General features: G+C 40.8%; 1 protein-coding gene across 4 annotated transcripts in view; it reads left to right on the top strand.

Annotated features, from left to right (window-relative positions):
• PDE1C (phosphodiesterase 1C) overlaps nucleotides 1–13,146 on the top strand; it is a 933,100-nt gene that overhangs the window by 814,813 nt on the left and 105,141 nt on the right. For all 4 annotated transcript variants that reach the window (XM_040353264.1, XM_040353266.1, XM_040353267.1 and 1 more), the window contains one exon: nucleotides 7,589–7,709. In XM_040353264.1, the coding sequence (XP_040209198.1) occupies nucleotides 7,589–7,709 (121 nt within the window). The remainder of the gene's footprint in view (nucleotides 1–7,588; nucleotides 7,710–13,146) is intronic.

The raw sequence follows: 13,146 nt of genomic DNA on the forward strand, positions 1-13,146 counted from the left end.
TAAGGTGTCAAGAAATTAATAATAACGAGGATTTAGACAAAAAGATTTTTTTATTATTATATCTTACTGTGTGCCTATTCAAAAAAGCACAATTGTTTTTAATGGTTTGGCAGTAAATACAATTAATTTGCTTAAAGGGTTTGTAAAGGAATTTTTTTTTTTTTTTTTTTAAATAACAAACATGTCATACTTGCCTCCACTGTGAAGATCGTTGGACCCCAGAAGACGAGGATCAGGGGCACTCGGCGGCTGTCTCGGTCCTCCCCGCAATTAGTCACCACAGTCATGCGAGAGCTCGCATGGTGGTCACTAATTGCGGGCACGCTCCCGTGATACAGCGAGCGGCCATAGCCGCTCGCTGTATCACTTGGCCCGGCCGCGTCACTGGATGTGATTGACAGCAGCGCCAGCCAATGGCTGCGCTGCTCTCAATCCATCCGCGCTAGCCAATCAGCGGCCAGACTGAGCAGCGAAGAGAATATCGGGAGCGCGCGGGACTTTCGAGGGGTCAGGTAAGTATAACGGGGCTCGGGGGGGGGGGGGCGGCAACATTAGATGCTTTTTTTTACCTTAATGCATAGATTGCATTAAGGTGAAAAAACATTTTCCTTTACAACTCTTTTAATGTGCCATACAAAACTTTTATGGGAGTATTAACGCTAACTAATGAGTGTCCCCACAGTAGAGGCACATGCATTCTGATGGATAGATGAGGGCAGGTGGACTGAAGGGGAGTCCATTCCTTCTTAAAGGTACAGGAGCACCCAGCAAGTAGCTCAATGGCTCCAAATGTGTCAGTGTGTTGCCTGACCAATACACACAACAGTGATACAAAAAAAGACACCACTGCCCCCATCTATAGCTGGTAATCGCACTAAGCAGCATTGGAAGGCTACATGAGAGATAAACAGGGCCATGGATGAATCCATAAAAACTTGCTGGGTGTTCAGTGTGCTCCTGTACCCTTTAGGCCCCTTTCACACGAGGAGTTTTTTAGGTGGTTTAGCGCTAAAAATACTGCCTGAAAAACTCCTGCCCTGCAGTCTCATGCCACGTACACACACTCATTTTCGTCATGAAAAAAAAAACGTTGTTTTTCAGCATGTCCAAAAAACTACGTTTTTCCAACTTCATCATTAAAAACGATGTTGCCCACACACCATCGTTTTTGAAAAATGATGAACAAAGCGCGGTGACGTACAACACCTACGACGGCACTCTAAAGGGGATGTTCTATTCGCCTTTGGGCTGCTTTAGCTGATTCCGTGTTAGTAAAAGACGATTCACGCATTTTTGTCTGTTACAGCGTGATGAATGTGCTTACTCCATTATGAATGGTAGTTTTACCAGAACAAGCGCTCCTGTCTCATAACTTGCTTCTGAGCATGTGCAGGTTTAAAACGTCGTTTTTGCCCACACGCGATCATTTTTTTACAACCCGAAATACTACATATTTTAAAATGACGTTAAAAAATGCAGCATTTTTTTTCTGTTGTTTTTCAAAAGCCGAAAAACGATGTGAAGCCCACACACGATCATTTTAAATGAAGTTTTTAAAAACGTAGTTTTTTTTTAATGCCGAAAAACTATCGTGTTTACGCGGCATTAGTGTGAAAGCCCGAGTGCTTTCACACTGAAGCGGTGCGTTAGCAGGACCGCTTCAAAAGTCCTGCTAGCCACATCTTTGGAGCGGTGAAGGAGCTGTGTGTTTACCGCTCCTCCACCGCTCCTTCCCATTGAGAACAATGGGACACCTTGGGTACACCTCTGGCAATGCGCCTTTGCAGAGGCGCATTGCGGGCGGTGTTAACCCTTTTCCGGCTGCTAGCGGGGGTTAAAAGTGCACTGCTAGCAGCCAAATACCGCCGCAATTTTGCACCAATTCCGACGGTATAGTGCCCAGTGTGAAAGGGGCCTTAAAGGAGGAATGGGCTCCCCTTCAGTCCACCTGCCCTCACCTATCCATCAGAATGCATGTGCCTCCACTGTGGGGACACTTATTAGTTAGCGTTAGGTACCACAGATACCAGGGTGCCGTGAAGGCTCTGTGGCTTACGCATGCATTTGCAAATGCTGTTTTTAACGCATACTGCTAGACAGGTTTAATTAGTTGTCTGTGAGCTGATTGGTAAGTAAGCTTGGTTTTATCCCATGGATTAATCCATGGCACTGTTTATATCTCATGTAGCCTTCCAATGCTGTTTGCTTGCGATTGTCAGCTATAGATGGGGGCAGTGGTGTCTTTTTTGTATAAGGGCTGGAGTCAGCTGCCAGAGTCTGCTGAATGCTGAGACCAGGGGTGGTGAAGACAGGTGCTGCAGGCACATGGAATATCTGGTGGAGGAGCTCTTCTCTGCTGCCAACTGCTGAGACAAGGAGGGGCAGGGTTCTGCAGCTGCAGGAGAGGTGCAAGAGCCATATGAAATGGCTATTTGGGCCTTCTGCATTGACACGTGATCTAAAGCAACTTTCTGATCCAAGTGTAATGACAGGAAGGAAAGCAGAGTATGTGCAACTTAGTAAAAGGTGGGCTGGCCTATAAGACCCCATTCACACCTAAGCGACAAAACGCCCGACGCGGGACGCTTCTGTCGCTAGAGGGGAGAATTCCCATTGCCGTCTATGGAGATGGTTCACATCTCATAGACGCGCAACGCCTGTCGCCTGAAAAAAAGTCCCGGACCCTTTTTTTCACGCGACAGGCGTGTTTTCCCATAGACAGCAATGGGAATACTTTAGGAAAAAAAAAAAATTGAAACATTTGTAATCGCGGCAAATCTGCCGCTACACGCGAACGCGGCTGTCGCTTAGGTGTGAATGCAGCCTAACTTTAGAATGTATAGCATATGATTGCATATCCGAGTGCTCCTGATTAATGAGGTCCTAAGATGCTCAAGGTGGTTTTCAACAGTATTCAGAGACACAAAAAAAAATGTTTCCATTTTTTTTTTCTCCTCTCTTATTGTGTCATTCTTATTCCCCTTTCTTATTGATTTTTTTCTCCCTTGTTTTGCTGTCCCACACTGATTGGCCTTGTGACTTATACATATATGATCCTATGTGGGGTTAGCTTGGTTCTCTGACCTTTACATGTAGTTATTTTTGTCTATAGAGTATAAGATATGATTATTATTATTATTATTATTATTTTACTTGTTGTAACAGGGTAGTTATGGGTCAGATTTGTTAACTATTTGCTCAGTATTTTGTTTCTATGGGTTAGCTTGATTATATGATTTTTTTTAATTAATTCAGAAAATGAAAACCATTTTATAATTTTAAGGCTTCATTTCCATGGACATTTTTGGAAGTTTTTACAGCCACTTTTCTGAGCGTTTTTCGCAGCTTAAAAACAGCTTTCCATGTTAGTCTGAGGCAGCGATGGCAAACCTTGGCACTCCAGATGTTTTGGAACTACATTTCCCATGATGCTCAACTACACTGCAGAGTGCATGAGCATCATGGGAAATGTAGTTCCAAAACATCTGGAGTGCCAAGGTTCGCCATCACTGGTCTATGGCCTCATGCCCACCGTGACGTTTTTGAGCTGGAGATGGCTGAGCCGTTTTTAAGCTGCAAAAAAAAAACAGGACCAGTGCGTTCTGAAGCTCCAGCGTTAGAGCTGTAACAGCGCCAGATGTTAAAAAACGCTCAAAAACGCTACCGCTGCGTTTTTGAGCTCCAGCTCAAAAAATACAAATAAATAAAAAACATGGCAGTTTTAAGCTGTAAAAAAGGCTAAAACAAGTGGCTGTAAAGACGTCCATGGAAATGAAGCCTAAAACCTAAAGCAATATTATTATTGTGACTATTTCTACACTTCTACTCTTTTTTCTCACTAATTCAGTTACACCCAAAGCAGGCTTATCATTAATGTATGTATTTGAAGCTGAACATCCATTTAGATACATGCAGTAATCTTTGAGCCACATTGCAAGAAATACACAAAAAATTAGGGGTATATTGATATGGTGTTTTAAACAAGCTGCATACAACTTTTTTTTTTCAAGATTGGAATGGGAAAATATGTGAACACTAGGTAAAAGTTGTGTAAATCATTTACATATAGACCCATAACTAAGCTCATACATTTACCAAATAAGGCAAACATTGCTAGCGGCAACCAGGCTTTGCAGAAGTAAAAGTGGAAAAACAGGACTTTTCAAGCATTATGAGCACTTATATCACATATTGGTGTACATTTATCAAACAGGGATAATGGGGGTTATTTACGAAAGGCAAATCCACTTTGCAAAGTGCACTTGAAATTGCACTTGGAAATGCAGTCGCTGTAAATCTGAGGGGTAGATCTGAAATGAGGGGAAGCTCTGCTGATTTTATTATCCAATCATGTGCAAGCTAAAATGCTGTTTTTTTTATTTTCCTTGCATGTCCCCCTCAGATTTACAGCGACTGCACTTCCAAGTGCAATTTCAGTGCAATTTCAAGTGCACTTTGCACTAAAAGTGCAAACTACAAGTGTAAAGTGGATTTGCCTTTAGTAAATAACCCCCAATTTATCTAATTTCAGTTCTAAGGCCTCGTACACACGACCGAGGAACTCGACGGGCGAAACACATGGTTTTTCTCGTCGAGTTCCTTGTTAGGCTGTCGAGGAACTCAACGTGCCAATTTTCTCCATTCCCGTCGAGGAAAAAGAGAACGTGCTCTCTTTTTGGCTCGTCGAGTTCCTCGACAGTTTCCTCGTCGAAAAATGTACACACGACAAAAAAAAACAAAAAAACAGCAAGTTTCTTGCTGGTTTTTGCAGAGAAACTCAGGCCCCGTACACACGGCCGAGGAACTCGACGTGCCAAACACATCGAGTTCCTCGGCCAGTTCAGCCCTGAAGCCGCCGAGGACCTCGGCGGGCCGAGAGCTCCCATAGAACAACGAGGAAATAGAGAACATGTTCTCTATTTCCTCGCCGAGGTCCTCGTCTGCTTCCTCGGCCGAAAGTGTACACACGGCCGGGTTTCTCGGCAGAATTCAGCCAGAAACTCGGTCGGAAGCTGAATTCTGCCGAGGAAACCGGTCGTGTGTACGGGGCCTCAGTCGTGTGTACGAGGCCTCAGAGAAAAAACATCTCCTCTGGCACCCTGTTTATGAAGCAGAGCATATTTTTTCTCAGAAGATGAGAAATGTTTCCTTTGAGAACGCCTGAGATCTGAGTAGAAGAGGGAGGGGCTGCCTGTGACCTCACAAGATACCTGTGTGTGATTACAGAGCAGCTGAGTTTTAAAAGTGAAATCAAAAGTTAAAAAAGACCGTGTAATTACATGAAAATAATAAGCACTGCCGTTTTTTTTTAACTCAGTTTTTCTACACACATTTTGGCACATTCTTTAAATGTATATGTTGGCCCCTTTTTATTGTGCATTTTGGCATTATTTATGGCATTTTGCATTTTTTCATCATGCCGTATTTTATAAATGTGCATATGGCCCTGGGTTTTTTTATTGTGCATTTTGGCGCTTTTTTAAACACATATTTTGTCCTTTTAGCGCACATTTTGGCACGTGTTATTTTAACAGGCATTTTGGTGTGGTTTGTAACGCACATTTTGGCGCTTCTTTTAGCATGTAGTTTGACACTTTTTAACCACTTGCCGACCGCCGATGTACGTCAGCAGAATGGCACGGGCAGGCACATTGGCGTACCTGTACGTCCCTTTAAATTTGCCGCCCAGTAGGCACGAGCCCACTGCGTGAGTGCGTCCTCGGGTCCCGGGAACTCCATGTTTCCGGGCAGCCCGCAGTTGCGGTTGGCAAAGGCAGAGCAGGTGGATGCCTTTGTAAACAAGGCATTCCCCTATTCTGCCTAGTGACACTGTCACTGATGACTGTTCCCCGTGATCGGGAACGTTCATCAGTGACGTGTCACGTGTAGCCACGCCCCTCTAACAGTAAAAATCACTCCCTAGTACTGACTTAACCCCTTCAGTGCCACCTAGTGGTTAACCCATTCACTGCCAGTGTCATTTCAACAGTTATCAGTGCATTTTTATAGCACTGATTTCTGTAAAAATGACAATGGTCCCAAAAATGTATCAAAAGTGTCCGATGTGTCCACCATAAAGTCGCAGTCACAATAAAAATTGCTGATCGCCGCCATTACTAATAAAAAAAAAATAGTAATAAAAATGCCATAAAATGATCCCCTATTTTGTAGATGCTATAACTTTTGCGCAAACCAATCAATAAACAATTTTTTTACCAAAAATGTGTAGAAGAATATGTATCAGCCTAAACAGAGGAAGACATTTTTTTTTTTTTTTTATATATATATATTTTTTGGGCATATTTATTATAGCAAAAAGTAAAAAATATTGCATTTTTTTTCAAAGTTGTCGCTCTATTTTTGTTTATAGTGCAAAAGATAAAAACCACAGAGGTGATCAAATACCACCAAAAGAAAGCTCTATTTGTGGGAAAAAAAGGACGTCAATTTTGTGTGGGAGTCATGGCGCACGGCCGCGCAATTGTCAGTTTAAGCGACGAAGAGCCGAATCGCAAAAAGTGGCCTGGTCTTTGACCAGCAAAATGGTCCGGGGCTTAAGTGGTTAAACATGCATTTAGATTTGTTTTTTATGTGTATTTTGCCAAACAGCACATTTGCTAGCCACGTTTGGGGTTCTAATAAAAATGAATGGCACTGCAAGCATATCATGCATTTTGCATGTGTTTCAATTCACACAAAAATGCAGGTAAAAAAAATTGCCAAAACACATGTTAAAAAGGCAGAAAATGCACAAAACTAGGGGTGCTTTACCGCTGATGCCCGGGCGTTGGCAGTGTGAAAAGGGCTCATATAGTTATTATATATATTGATCTTTACGCTTTCTGTTTCTGATATTGGGAAGAAAGAAGCATTCTTCCTCACATCAAAGCAGCTTCTCACCCAAATTCTCCACCTCTGAGCTGGAGGATCTGGGACGGAGATATTTTACAGAGATTCTTCAGATCTCACCTTCCTAAACTGGCCATCTTTGTAAAAGTGAATGACAGAAAGGTGTGTCCTGTGATGAGAAGTGAAGAACATGTTCTCCACTCCTCATCTCAGCTTCATATACTGGTCAACCTGAGAGATCACCCATGACCAATAGGATCTTGGCTTTTCTCTGTTTCATAAACGGACACCTCTGTATGTCGGTGCAGAAATATTTGAACATTAATAAACATTAATGTTAGAGATTTTGGTTTTGCTTGTTGTAAATGACCTCAAACCCAGGAAAAACAGGTATATAATTGCCTGTACAGATACTTTTCAGAGTTGGTTGCAAGTTCAGTACTTGCCTACGTCAGTAGTTCATTCTCACATTACAGAACCAGTGATTGCTCATATTATTATATTAATATTCATCATATTTTATACAATCGCTTTCAGTAGATATTTATCTTGCAGGAATAAAAACCTCACTACTTATACTTTGGCTCCATCTAGTGGAGAGTTTGAATATATCAATGCTGTATAAAAACATTTTGGTTACCAATGAGCAATACAAATAATTTCTGTAAGTTTGTTTGATTTAGTCAGAAGGAAAAGAATTGGACACTGACCATGGCTTATTATTTCATTGCAATTTTAGGATTTATAGACTTCATCGTGGAGCCAACATTTACTGTGTTGACAGACATGACAGAGAAGATTGTAGTTCCGCTCATTGATGAAGCCTCGCGGGCTGGGCTCACAGGATTTAGGCGATCTAGGTAAAGATTTATTACATAGACAGTTTTCACATATTATCAATGAATGTGGAGAGGTGCAGACACACAGAAAATCAGATATTAACCCCTTCCCACTGACTTTACACATATTTGCGGCTTCACGGATGTGAGTTTTTATCCATGGGGCCATATATATGGGCACTTATGCACTGTGCAGCGGCTACCAGCATAAGAGACTGGGCTCTCACTGAGAGGCCTGGTTCCCAATTTCCTGATCCCACAACCTCTGATTGGCTATCACAGTGATCAGACACTGTTTAGTCCGCCCATGTTTTTTTTTTTCTCTTATTGAATGGAAAAAAAAAGATACATTTTATTTTTGGAAACATATAAAGAACTGTGTGTAAAAATAAATGGGAAAAAAACTCCTCGACCACGGTTTGATCTAGGTCACGGTCAGGATCAGGGTTAAGGTCATGATCGGGGTCCGTGCATTTTAGGCAGGATTTAAATAAAATTTGTATCGGTGTGTTTTATTTAGGATTACATAAAAATAAGCAAACTGCAAAATATTGTTTCTGGGCCCTACTATAGGTATATACAACAAACTAGGGCCGAAACAACTAATCGATTAATCGTCAACTAATCGATTATGAAATTAATTGATTACAATTTTCATAATCGATTAATCGGCCAGTAACATAATGGGGTTAAAAAAACAAAAATTAGCCCTTTATAGTACAAAAAAGCAAATCGCTACTGTAAATATTACTTTCACTGTCCCACAGTAAAAAAAATAACCCCTTACAGTAGCGATTATTTGCTCTTTGTGTACTTATTTTTTGTTTTTTTAACCCCCATTATGTTACTAAACATCTCAGGCCTGGGGTCACACCTCTGTTTTTTGGTGCTTTTTGCAGAAACACACTACAGTTCATTTACATGTTTTTCTATGGGACTCGTTCACATCCATGATTTTTTTTCAGCTGCTGCGTATTTGGAAAAGGCAAGGAGTTTTTAACACAAAACGGTGCCATTTTTTTTTGTTGTTGTTCAATATACTTCAATGGAGAAGCTGCAGAAAAGCATGTAATGTGTTTTTGCTGCAATTTGTGTTTTGTAAATTGCCTGACAACAACAAACCGGCCCAAAATAATTTAAAAATTATATACAGTACAGACCAAAAGTTTGGACACACCTTCTCATTCAAGGAGTTTTCTTTATTTTCATGACTATGAAAATTGTGGATTCACACTGAAGGCATCACAACTATGAATTAACACATGTGGAATTATACATAACAAAAAAGTGTGAAACAACTGAAAATATATTTCATATTCTAGGTTCTTCAAAGTAGCCACCTTTTGCTTTGATTACTGCTTGGCACACTCTTGGCATTCTCTCGATGAGCTTCAAGAGGTAGTCACCTGGCGCAGCACCCCATCACTCTCCTTCTTGGTCAAATAGCCCTTACACAGCCTGGAGGTGTGTTTGGGGTCATTGTCCTGTTGAAAAATAAATGATGGTCCAACTAAACGCAAACCGGATGGAATAGCATGCCGCTGCAAGATGCTGTGGTAGCCATGCTGATTCAGTATGCCTTCAATTTTGAATAAATCCCCAACAGTGTCACCAGCAAAGCACCCCCACACCATCACACCTCCTCCTCCATGCTTCACAGTGGGAACCACGCATGTAGAGTCCATCCGTTCACCTTTTCTGCGTCGCACAAAGACACAGGGGTTGGAACCAAAGATCTCAAGTTTGGACTCATCAGACCAAAGCACAGATTTCCACTGGTCTAATGTCCATTCCTTGTGTTCTTTAGCCCAAACAAGTCTCTTCTGCTTGTTGCCTTTCTTTAGCAGTGGTTTCCTAGCAGATCATCTACCATGAAGGCCTGATTCACACAGTCTCCTCTTAACCTCCCTGGCGGTATGATTCTGTCTGGAATTACGTACCAAAAGCGGTACAATTATTTGCAAGGAAATTTGGTGTTTTATATTGTAGGCCTGTAATTCTTAGGAATAACTCACTTAACCTCCCTGGCGGTAAACCCGAGCGTGACTCGGGGTTGGTTTTCAATGTTAATTATTTATTATATTATAATTTATAATTTTGTTTTAAAAAAAAAATCATACCCGGGATGCCTACAAGACTCTTGTTTGGTCAGATTTAAGTTATTTCTAAAAATTACAGGCCTACAGTATAAAACGCCAAATTTCCTTGCAAAATAATTGTACCGCTCTTGGTACGTAATTCCAGACAGAATCAATCCTGCCAGGGAGGTTAAATCTGACCAAACAAGAATCTAATAGGCATCCCGGGTATGACATTTAAAAAAAAAACAAAATTATAAATTATAATATAATAAATAATTATAAATAATTATAACAAATAATAATATAATTCTAATAAAAATTATTCAATAATGTAATCAAATCAAAATCACTGAAATTTTCTCAGTTGCAAAATTGTCGCTGTCATTATTTTTTTTTTTTATGACGAATTTCCCCACAAATCGCTATCGCTCAATTCTGCAAGTGATTATAATTTATTATCGCTGTTTTTTAGCTGATCTAAAACCATTTTTGACATAAAGGGACACTTTTGGTTGCTATGGACAATCTACAGTTTGCAGGGAGAAAGAAAGGTTTTTAAATAAAAAATGACATGTAGGACACTGGGCAGACCACTAAGGACAAGGGGTGTGTGTTTTTTTTTACATACAGTACTGTAATCTATAAGATTACAGTATACTGTATGTATATTGTTTGTTTACGTTTTTGAATTTGGCGCCGTTCTCCGCTCCCGTGCGTCGTAACATCGCAGGGAACGGAGATCGGCGGCACAGGAGGACGCTGTGTGAATCGAGCGAGGACCCGCTCGCTCACACAGTGGGTTGACATCGCTGGATCCAGGACAAGGTAAGCCAGCGCACGCTGCAGGCTCTGCATAGCTAGCCCGAGTGTGACTCGGGGTTACCGATCGCAGCATGAAAAACCCACCCCGAGTCACGCTCGGGAATACCGCCAGGCAGGTTAACAGTTCTAGAGATGTGTCTGCTGCAAAAGGTGGCTACTTTGAAGAACCTAGAATATGAAATATATTTTCAGTTGTTTCACACTTTTTTGTTATGTATAATTCCACATGTGTTAATTCATAGTTTTGATGCCTTCAGTGTGAATCTACAATTTTCATAGTCATGAAAATAAAGAAAACTCTTTGAATGAGGTGTGTCCAAACTTTTGGTCTGTACTGTATATATATATATTTTTTTTTTTAGGCTATTGTCCGATTAATCGAAACAATAATCGGCCAACTAATTGATTATGAAAATAATCGTTAGTTGCAGCCCTACAACAAACACATACTGTACATATGTGGTATTTTCCTTTAATAATCAAAAAATTAGGAGATATCGGTTACTATTTACCACCAGAAAACATAAACAGCAATGCAGCAAGGATGCAAACAAGGAGGGTGGGACTTTATATGAAGCGCATTATGACAAAATGAATGAATGTTATTCTTTTAACATATACATCCAACTGTGAATGTGGGTGGACCCCTCAATTCTATTATAAATATCAATGTTTGTAAACATGTTATTACTAGTGATTACTGTTTCAGGGATCGGCACCATGTCAGGTAATGTGGCCATTGTAAAGGATATTATTTCATAAACATTGGCTTGACAGCCACGCAACACACCCAGTGAACGTTCCTGAAGAACATGGGTGGGTGCTTTATTGAAGTCCCAGTAGGGCAATGCATATACAGACAAATACTTAAAGTAGGAGTACGCATGATTTTTACCTATAGGTAAGCCTATATTAAGGCTTAGCTATAGGTACTGTAAAGATCTCCTATACGTGCACTGTTTAGGAGATATTTACTGTACATGCAGCTGCTGACGTCACGGGTGCATGCCCTCTAAAGGAATGACACAGGTTTGCCAGTCCTTTTAGAGTCCTGTGCTGTAGACAGTGGCTCCCGCACGCATCACCACCCACACAGCCGGAGTCCGCAAATTTAGAAGGAAGCACCATCAGTGGTAACAATGCGCATCTGTAGGGCTTAGTTCTAAGGTAAGTTTTACATAATGTGCTAGTATGCGGTGCATAAAGGCACATTAAGACATTGCCTTGCAGGTTAAAAAAGAAAATGTGGTTTACTCCCGCTTTAAAAGCAAAAGCTTCCTACCAGCACCTTGTGTTTTCACATGCATTGATCATGTTGTGTCAGGGTGTAATTTGTTGCCCTGTATGCACAGTCTATGGTACATTTTAACATTACTGTGTCAGAAGTTTCTGTTTGTGTTCAAACATGAGGCATGTTACATAGGACTGCACAGGTTATTTCAATACCTCTGTCTTTGGTGAGAGAACAGCATTTTCCTGTGTAGAAACACATATCCCACAATCACTGGGTCTCTTAGTTTAGTAATCAGATCAGACACAAGCAGACAGAGCAATTAACAGGGAGCTTCCTATGCAGTCTTTCATCACATTCACCCTCCCACATTTGTGATTGTGAGACATGGATTGTGACCTGGAACAAGAAGTGTCTTGTCCCTTTAGCGAATAAGGACAATCTAGGTGGATTAATGCATGGATATAAGGGACACTACAAACTGTGGCCACAATAAGTGATCCCATCATTACAAGGTAAGGCAAATAATTGACAAAAAAAATATAACTACTACCAAGGTTTAAACCACAAAATCATTTGAAAGTGTACAATGCTTTTAAAAAGACTTTGTAATGGAAATAAGCGTTGGAAAACATTCACATAGCAGCAGAGGCCCCCAGACATTACTGATATAACTTTTCTCACGAAGTCTCATTAAAGTCACCATTAAACACAGCCATGACACTTTCAGCAGCAAAGCATTGCCAACAGTGTGTTTTTGTACTGTACACTGTAAAATGTGCCGGGTGGACGTACGTTTGAGAATCGCCGTATCTAGCTAATTTGCATACTCTACGCGGAAATCAACGGAAGCGCCACCTAGCGACCAGCGTAAATATGCACCTATGATCCGACGGCGTACTAAGACGTACGTCGGTCGGATCTACCCCACATTCAGGCTTATCTTGTTTTGTGGATACAAAACAAAGATACCACGGCGCATCGTAGAACTTACGCGGCGTATCAATAGATACGCCGCCGTAAGTTCGTTGCGGATCTGGCCCTATAACATTTGCGCATACCAATCAAATGCTTATTGCGATTTTTTTTTACGAAAAATATGTAGAAGAATACATTTCCGCCTAAACTGAGGGGGAAAATTTTTTTTTTTAATATATATTTTTGGGGATATTTAATACAGCACAAAGTAAAAAATATAGATTTTTTTCAAAATCGTCGCTCTATTTTTGTTTATAACGCAAAAAATGGTGATCAAATACCACCAAAAGAAAGCTCTATTTGTGAAAAAAAAGGACGCCAATTTTGTTTGGGAGCCACGTTGCAC

Source organism: Rana temporaria, chromosome 5 (genome assembly GCF_905171775.1).
Source record: "Rana temporaria chromosome 5, aRanTem1.1, whole genome shotgun sequence".
NCBI classification, from domain to species: Eukaryota; Metazoa; Chordata; class Amphibia; order Anura; family Ranidae; genus Rana; species Rana temporaria.